Below are 9,780 nucleotides of genomic sequence, written 5' to 3'. Positions count from 1 at the left end.
ATAGCAGAAAATTCAAATAGAGAATACACACAATGCAAGAAAACATTGTAATGATTCAAGAAAATACAGAACACATAAGAAACCAAACCAATAGAATCACTGATTGACATCCATGCAACCCTAAAAAATTTATTAGGTTCAAATCTACTAAAAGATATATATGAACAAACAAACAAAATTACCCACAAAAATAAAAAGAAAAGAAATCAAGCTATTTTCAGCTGGATGGGGAACTATACATGCTCATCCTCGATGGGGAGCTATACAACATATATAAACCCTAAATACTAAAATATAAAATACAAAATTATACCTTCCACAATTATAAAATACAGATTCAGCTTGATGGGGGGGAGCTAGACAAAAAAAACTATACAATATCAACCCTAATCAGATTTCGAAATCTGTAAAAAAACACTAAATCTCAAATCTTTAAATTCGATAAAAACCTTAAATGAAATTAATCAATTAGCAATGAATTGAAACATTGTAATGACTCATGAAGTAAATGTAAGATTTTGAAAATTAAAAAGCATATATATGTTCACATACTGATTAGCTCGCCTAGAGAGGGGAAAACAAGATCTGTGATTCTATAGCCTCGGGAACAACTGGAAGCGGAGGAGAACATAACGGACCAACAGTGTCGTCGGCGAGGGGCTATTGACGGCGTAAGAGAGGGGCTGAGCTTGAGAGACAACTGCGGGGACTCAGGGACTTGAGAGGCAGAGCAGAGATGGTTGAGCGGGGAGGGGGGTATGTAACCGTAATATATATGGCCCCATTAAACAAATCTATTAGTATTAATATATATATTAATATTAGTTATAGCTATATAATATATTAGACTATATAATAGTATTAATATTAGACTATTAGTATAGCCATATATTAGTATTAGTTATATATTAGTATTAGTTATAGAGATTTAGTATAACTATATTAGTATAACTATAACTATAGTCTTTATTAGATTATTAGTATTAGTTAGACTATATAATAGTATTAATATTATACTAAAAATTATAGTGATTTATATCTAATACTATAGTATGGTATTAGTTATAGTGAATTAGTATAACTATATTAGTATAACTATAACTATAGTTTATATTAAACTATTAGTATTAGTATATATATATTAGTATTAGTTATAGCTATATAATATATTAGACTATATAATAGTATTAATATTATACTAAAAATTATAGTGATTTATATCTAATACTATAGTATAGTATTAGTTATAGTGAATTAGTATAACTATATTAGTATAAGTATAACTATAGTTTATATTAAACTATTGGTATTAGAATATATATTAGTATTAGTTATAGCTATATAATATATTAGACTATATAATAGTATTAATATTAGACTATTTGTATAGCTATATATTAGTATTAGTTATAGTTATAGTGATTTAGTATAACTATATTAGTATAAGTATATATATTAGTATTAGTTATAGCTATATAATATATTAGACTATATAATAGTAGTAATATTAGACTATTAGTATAGCTCTATATTAGTATTAGTTATAGTGATTTAGTTTAACTATATTAGTATAAGTATATATATTAGTATTAGTTATAGCTATATAATATATTAGACTATATAATAGTATTAATATTAGACTATTAGTATAGCCATATATTAGTATTAGTTATATATTAGTATTAATTATAGTGATTTAGTATAACTATATTAGTATAAGTTTGACTATAGTCTATATTAGATTATTAGTATTAGTTAGACTATATAATAGTATTAATATTATACTATTACTATAGCTATATAATATAAGTATAACTATAGTTTATATTAGACTATAAGTATAACTATAGATATAGTGAGTTTGTTAATTGTTATATTAGTATTTCTTAATTGTTATAGTGAGTTTAATTTATTATAACTATATTATTGATAGTATTATAGTGATAGTATTAGTATAATAATTTATTATAGTGATAGTATTAGTATAGTAATTTAGTATTAGCAATTAATATTAACTAATTACTATATCATTATTTTATATGTGATTATTTAGTATAGTGATTATTTAGCTATATATAATATATCAGTATAATTAGTTATATATTAGTATAGCTATAAATAAAATGTTATTAATAATTTAAATATATATTTTATGCTTAAAGCATATGATAAGTTAAATTTTTATATTTCAGATTAAACTTTTATTTTATAAATTATAATAATATTATCTTATATATAATTATATTAATAACATATGATCGAACAAATTATAAATGTTCATATTTAAGATTAACATTTTATGTTATAATTTATAAATTATAATATGAAATTATTTCATATATAATTATATATTATATATAAAACTTATATATAAAAAATATTTTGTATAAAACTTATATATATAAAATATTTTTTTTTTTTCCAACCGGGCTGGTCCGATCTTGGAAACCATGGAATCGGGACCGGACCGGATCCGGCCGGTTTTACGGTTACAAGAACCGGTCCCAGACTGGACCAATTCAAAACTGGTCCAATTGGTCCGGTCCGGGCCAGTCTTGTTTTCCGATTCAAAGTTACACCCCTAGTAACAAATATGAGGAAAAAAATTTGATAAATACTGAGGTAACATTGAAAATATGAATTTGTTGTTGTATGTGTTCTTGATCCTCAGTGCAAGATGAGATATTTTGAATTTCAAAAATGATACTTTCACCCGGGAGGGATACCCCCGTGTACCCGTGGTTCCCACGTGGGATTAGTGAAACAGTGCGTTCGCACCATCATTTTGTAGAGTTTGAGTTTGGCCCCTTTTGATCGCACTGATCTTTTCAGGCATCAAAGAGTCGTTGTACTAGTATTGATTATTGAGGTCGTGGTGAGGAAGAGGTGGGATCTGCTGGATCGGGGTGGCGTAGTAAACTTTGTTGGGTGCTTCTCTTTCTCTTGGCTTTGGGAATTAGCCAAAGGGGCTCTTCTGAAGCGAGCATGGCGGTCCTGGCCCGACCCAGAAGAGTAATAAGCTTCTTGAACTTCGAAACGACGACGTCCGCCACAACCTTGCAGTCCATCTCCATTTCCAACGAAGGTTTCGAACTAGAGGAAGACGACGATTGGTATTGTTGTTGCTGCTGACTTTGCTGGGACAGCAATCTGATTAGCTTTTCGACGCTCTCGAGCCCAGACGCCACTTCCTGCACATCGTTCTCTTCCATTTTCGCCTTGAAATCGCTGCTGTTGCTATTGTTGTTCCTATACTCCATGAACTCCACGGCCATCTCTTAGAACCATCGACAAAGATAGAGAATGAAAGAGAAAAAGGGTAAAAAGGAACAAGGAGAGCTAATAAAACGAAAGGTGGTCTGAAATCAAATCTGAGTTTTTTTTTTTTTTTTTAATAATAATATTGGCCGATTCCACAAACGGTACCCCACGGCAGGTACATCTAGCAGAGAACTGTTTGAATTTTCATTAGAATCAATATATGTCCATGAGCCAACAAAAGCGGTTGATTTGAGTTAGAAGGTGAAAGATGTTTCAACCCGCATGTATGATGCATATTTAAAAATGAAGAAGGAAACAATTATAGGCAACAACAGCAGCGCACAAGTCTCCTATGTGAAGATATAAGTGCTACAGTTAGTAGACTTGAGGATAGGAGGGCACAGAGATTGGCCCTATTTAAGCAATGATTACAGTCAAAAAACTCTTTGTAAAGAAAATTAAAGGTTGATAGATACTTGTTGAAAGCTGTGAGGAACAATATGCAAGTTTCGACATTCTAAATTGGCTGGAAGGTTAATTCAGTTAGATATCGAGTACTTTCAAAAGTTGCACACAATGTACTCTCAAAACTGGTATCTACAGTAGCCTCTGAATCTACATTTAGCACATTGGGTCGTATACTTGATCATTTCCGAATTGTTGAGGGTCTCATTTGTGCATAGAATTGGTTTCGTTCTTCTTATACTCCAATCAACTTTAGGACTTTAATGGATAAGGTGGAGGATTTTGAGAAGCAACTAGATATGGGTATGTAACAATTATAAATTTACTTCATTTTATATCTTTTATGATTTATATGTTATGTAAATTTATATAATTTGTTTTGTTTTATCTTTTATGTATAGAATTTGTTAGGAAGGTTGAAAATTTTATGGAGGCGATGAATACAATGCCTACACCCAATGCATATGAATGAGGTGAGAAGAATATACTTTCATATTACTATACTAGTAATTTTTGTTATTAAACTAAGACACTTAATATTTGTTTGTTATGTTTTTGCAGTAAAGTTGTGAAGACTTGAAGTTTTAGACTTTGAGACTAAAGACTTGGAGTTGAAGCTTTTTTTTATTACTATTCAGTCATTTATAATTTGTAATTTCAACTTACATGCATGGATTGTAATTTATAAATTTTATTGTGTATTTCCTCTACTTTTTTTGATTTTATAATTTTTTTTTCCTTCCCTTGGAGTTTGGATGATTAGGGGTTTTTAGTTTTATTAATATTTTTTCATTTTTTCCATATTTTTCTTTTATTTATATTTTGAATGTTATTGAAATTTTACATCTTTCTTCTAGTTGTTTTTTCTATTTTTTGTATGTTAAATTGTTAATAATAATTTAGGTTGAATATAGTCTGAAAATAGGACTTGAGTCAAAATTTGACTAGTAAAATCAATTGGGTCGTAACTAGAAAAGTTGCCCATTTGGGTAAAGGTCGAACCGACCAGATTGGATGAGACCAGACCGATTGGCAACGGTCCAATTTGGTCCATATGTCACTTCAGTCTGTCCAGGGTGGAAAAATCCTGGACCAAACCCCTTCGGTTTGGTCTGCAAAATCTCCTAGGTACCGACCGAACCGAACCAGATTCACCCCGACTCCCGCCCAGTACAAAGTCTCCCAAAAATAAAGAATCAAGGGATATACAATTAATTCTATAAAATGAAAAAGAAAAATATCAGTAGCCCACTCCAGTACACACCATTTATGTGGACAAGAACAAAGTTTGAATAATGCATAAAATCTTTGCGTAGGATCAACCTAAATAACCAAGTATTCAACTGTTACGTGTTCGTTGCATGCATATTCAAGAGCAACCCAGGGAAATCGGTAACGAATAATAAAGTAAAAAAAATAAAATAAAATTGAGATACTGTTTTTTATGAAAGTGAAAAGACATAAAACAACTCGTATAAATAAAAAGTCATTTGAAATGTGTTTTTATCAAGTCTACACATCATGACGAAAGAAAATGCAAGTTTTCTGTTACCTAAGGGCTGCTGCAGTGTAATGAAATTACGGTCTAACAATTCGAAGCATGAAAATAAAAACGCATAAGATATCCCAACTTCTCATGGCACTAGCCAAAAAACTCTGGGAAGTACTGCCTCTCTTTACACGTCCTGCACACTCAAACCTGAAAATAAAACAATGAAGCGAAATATCAAATACGACCCACAAAACATCTACAGCAAAAAGAAACACAACTTCGAAACGTACAAGGCAGCCCACATTGCTGCATAATTATAACATCCACAACTAACATCCACATTTCTTTATTTTCTCAGGTCTCTGATTTTCCAAGGTCTCTGATTTTTTTCTTCCTCAATCTGGGAAACTCTTTATGTCTATATTTTCTAAGATATATTATCAGAAAAAAATAATATGAAAGTGTAAAAGCAAGACTGAAGTGCAGCACATGTGGCCTGTCAGGCGCTTCTGCCTCAAAAGTCAAAGGGGCCAAAATAAACCAAGCTAACAAAATCTAACAACCAAAAAATTATAGTTGAATAAAAAGTGATACCTGGAGGAAGGGATTGCTTCAACTTGTCAGCCTTCTCGGTGTCGAACACGCAAAGTGTGTAAAGGTACTTAGAGCAGCGAACTTTAAACTTCACCACATCCTTGCTTTTCTTGATCTTAACAGAGCGTGCATCCTTCCTTCTAGCAGTCAGAAGGAAATCCTTGATCTCATGGATTTGCTTTGGCTGATCAAAGTAGACAAAAACTTGTAAAACACACAATAATAAAATAAATCTTAGAACCAACAAAACATGTTTTGAGCTATCAGCAGAAACCTATGATATACACCAATATTATAGGGAAAATATATCACAAGATTATACAAGATGGAGGTAAAAAAGGCTGCAACAGCATGAAAGAGAGAACATAAAGAATCTATTTAGTTGACCCGATCAGGATAACATCACTGATATTATGAGATTTTTTTTTTTTAATTAGAACAAGACTTTATTAAAACAAGCAATTAGGCATAGCACAAGTACACAGGGAGTATAGAAGAGAAAACTCCTAATTACAAGCTAGGAGCTAGAAACTGAAAGAAGGAAATCATGAATCTTTGCCCCATTAAGAACAATAGCAGAAGCCCAAAGAATTAATGCATGTAAGAAAAATCCTCTAATCTCTTCCAGCAAGTGTTCCCTATCCTCAAAACTTTGGTCATTCATTTAAAAAAAAAATTCTTATGGCTATACTCATTTCTCTAATATAGCCATAACCCATATCTCATCATTCATTCTTACTTCATGTAGGGCCCAGGTCAAAAAGTACACCCATGAAAAGCACCAAAACACCAGTATTAAAGGCACAGTTGCCTTACCAGACTCGTAACTGTATTAACGACCAAATAAAATGTTAATGCCTGACTTGGATTGGCTAACACTGAACATATAGTTTATATCATGAATTAAATAGCACAATCTCTTGGCTTAGCACAACACCACCACACACATTCAACAGAAAAACATAAAAAGAATGAAAAAGTAACCATGATTTATACCAATACCCTCCATTTGATTACTGGGAAACCAGAGAAAAAGACTGCCATAAAACTAAAAGCACAATTTCTTATCTACTGTGTCAGGAGTTTTCAGGCGACACAGAACAAGACATTGTAAGCGGTAAACTTCAATCTCTTTTATCATTTCTCACAAACTTTCAGCGCAGCTGATGAGATCAAATTTCCTAAGCAACTAAAACAGGGGCAATCAAAAAACTCAACGTCATAAATTTGTTAACATAAGATGTTGATGTCTCACATATCACAGTCATCCATATGGAAACCGCCAGGGTACAACTAAACCCTGCAGACATTTAACTATTTAAGCTGTATTCAAACTGAAGTATAAAATACCAGTAATAGTTAAAAAAATACTAGAAATCAAAACCAAAATTCAGAAGAAAAAGCTAACATTGCTTTTGAGAATGATCACTAAGCGTCAATAAAACATTTTATTTTTCAAAAAATAAAGTCTTGTTATTTCTTTTACAGTATAAGAAAAACCCAATAAAATTTAGCTAGACCACAGATATAGACAAACTCAATAAATAAGAAGAATAATTTAAGATCCAAAATAACCGCAACCTTTATATGATATATGGAATCTTATGGAGTGAAAACTCCCTAGGATGCCAAATTTTCCAAACAAGCCCTTATTTAAATAGTTTGAATGTCACAAATCACAAACTGACAAAATAAATATATTGATACCAGATTTGAATCTGGAAACACAAAATATATCTTCCCACTTTGGGGAAATATTGTTGAATCTAAGTTACCACCAAGGCGTAAAAAAAAAAAAACTGCTAACATTTTTTTTATCAGTAAACAAAAACCATGGCTTAGAAGTGGTCATCAACCCTCCACATGGAGTTGCAGAAACTGGTGGAACAAACTAAGAACAAATTAAAATCAGCTCCCAAAAGCCTAGAAGTAGGCTTGTAGGAATTTTCAGGCGACAGAATTAAACAGAGGTAGATTTCCATCTCTGTCATCTCCCAATCAGTCAACACAACATGTGAGATCAAATTTTCTGAACAGTTCAACAGAGAAATCAAAAAGGTCCAAACCATAAAGTCATTAACATTTTTTGAAATGGCAGTAATTGAACAAAATATTGACCCACATACCACAATTATCCCTATTGCAATCACCAAGCATACAACTAAAATACCAAAACTCAAAAGCAGGCATTTAAGCACTTAACCTGTGTTCAAACTGAAGGATAAGGTACCACTTGAAGTTCTCCTTCAAGCAAAAAACAATGGATACAAAACAACTAAGACTAAAACACGTATAAATGTAGTTGCATATGTTTTGACCATAGGTGAAAACAGGCTATGTATGTTCTGCTAACAGGGCTCTAACTATATCCCAGTGATAATACAAATAAATCAAACGAAAGATTCCTAGAATACTAAACATGTAAAATCGTATTTTAATTATGGAGAAAATAAAATAACTGAGTACTTAAACTGATTCTGATTTCCAGACTTGAGTAATCATTGTAATGCTAAATTTACAATTTTACTAACCCAAAGGAGATTTTACATTTTATCTTAGTGCCAAACAGCACCAACCACAAAATGAGGTAACAATAAGAGAGACTAATTAAATTTTTTTTAATTGGAAATTTTAAAATTAAGAAAAAAAATAACGAATAAAAAAATAACGAATACTACACTTTAAAAGCATAAATCAGAAAAGCGACCTAATATCAATTTGAGAAAGATCTCCAACGTCAATTTGGTTTCTGGAAATGTCTTAAAATACTAAATAATACTAAAGATTATATAAATATAGGGAATGAGGGAGGGAGGGAGGGAGGGAGGGAGATAGACATATATATATACACAGAGAGAGAGAGAGAGAGAGAGAGAGAGAGTTCTGCAAAAAGATCATTAGCCAACCATTTTGCAGCCGAGAAAAATTAAAAAATCCAACATAAAATCTCAAATTTTCCAGGATTAGGACCTAATAAAACTTAGCGAGACCGCTGGGAGGGAATAACTCATTACATTTAAAAACTAATTCAAATCGAAAAGAATCGCACCCATTTTCTTTCTTTTTCCAAAAACCTGACCAGCAAACACACAAATCCCAACACAGGGAAACAGCTTATCCAGATTGAAACGAACATAAGCAAAATCATACCCAACGCAATAGTATAAAAAAACAAAATTTTACTAAATTCAGCAGGCTGTACGAAACATTGAACTGCGTTTGGTTTCTAAGAAAATCCAAGAAAATAGAAGAATTGTACGTAATATACAGAAAGAGACATACCATTTTTGCCTCGTCTTGCAGGAAAGCTTGTAGGGCTGAGAACCGGAGCGCTCCCAAGCCACAAGTGCCGTCGAAAGAAAAGTTATACGAGTGAGGAGGGTTCAGAAGCCCTAATTAAACTTTTCCCGTTTTGCCTGTTTTGTCCCTCTTATTTTTCCAATTTCCAATTAAATTGTTGGGCCTGAGGATCGGAGGTGTAATTTGCTCCCATTAGCCCCTCGTAGGATTGCAATGAAAATGCCAAACTGCATTCGTAGTTTGTTCTCAAATATGGTTTCAAAGGCGTTGGATGAGTCGAATTCGAGCCAGCAGTGAATAGTTCCAAGTCATTGTTTATTTAATTTTGTTCGTAGGACTGTAGGAGTTTCATTTCAGGTTCATAAATAGTTTCTTTAATATTTAAAGAGAAAGTCTATTATGTCGCCCCAAAATGACAGCTCCATTTGACCTCTCAGTGAAATTTTTTTTTTTCTTTACTTAATAATAAACGAAGTGATTCTAACTATATTGATATATTTTTTTATTTTTTAAAAATATTTAAATACATTAAAAAAATGTGAATAGAAAAATTTAAAAAAAAATTACTTTTGTAACTGTCGGTAACACTGAGCGATGCTACTCAGGTGGTAGAGTAGCACCGCTCATATTTAAAAGAGTTTAAGTTTATTCACAAGTTATTTTATTTA

The 9,780-nt window shown here is 31.7% G+C and overlaps 2 protein-coding genes across 2 annotated transcripts; both read right to left on the bottom strand.

Annotated features, from left to right (window-relative positions):
- Positions 1-2,861: 2,861 nt before the first annotated feature.
- LOC108997256 lies at positions 2,862-3,275 on the bottom strand. The gene has a single exon (XM_035695861.1). The coding sequence runs from the start codon at positions 3,273-3,275 to the stop codon at positions 2,862-2,864; it is 414 nt and encodes a 137-aa protein (XP_035551754.1).
- A 1,889-nt stretch (positions 3,276-5,164) lies between these two features.
- LOC108997237 (60S ribosomal protein L38-like) lies at positions 5,165-9,468 on the bottom strand. The gene is made up of 3 exons (XM_018973421.2): positions 9,095-9,468; positions 5,813-5,996; positions 5,165-5,425 (listed from the first exon to the last, which is right to left on the bottom strand). The coding sequence occupies exons 1-3, from the start codon at positions 9,095-9,097 to the stop codon at positions 5,403-5,405; spliced, it is 210 nt and encodes a 69-aa protein (XP_018828966.1). The 5' UTR covers positions 9,098-9,468; the 3' UTR covers positions 5,165-5,402.
- Positions 9,469-9,780: the final 312 nt, after the last annotated feature.

The sequence above is a fragment of the Juglans regia genome, chromosome 11 (genome assembly GCF_001411555.2).
Source record: "Juglans regia cultivar Chandler chromosome 11, Walnut 2.0, whole genome shotgun sequence".
Lineage (NCBI taxonomy): Eukaryota > Viridiplantae > Streptophyta > Magnoliopsida > Fagales > Juglandaceae > Juglans > Juglans regia.
Note: the sequence above shows the minus strand (reverse complement) of the source record. Positions and strands in the feature narration are given on the sequence as shown.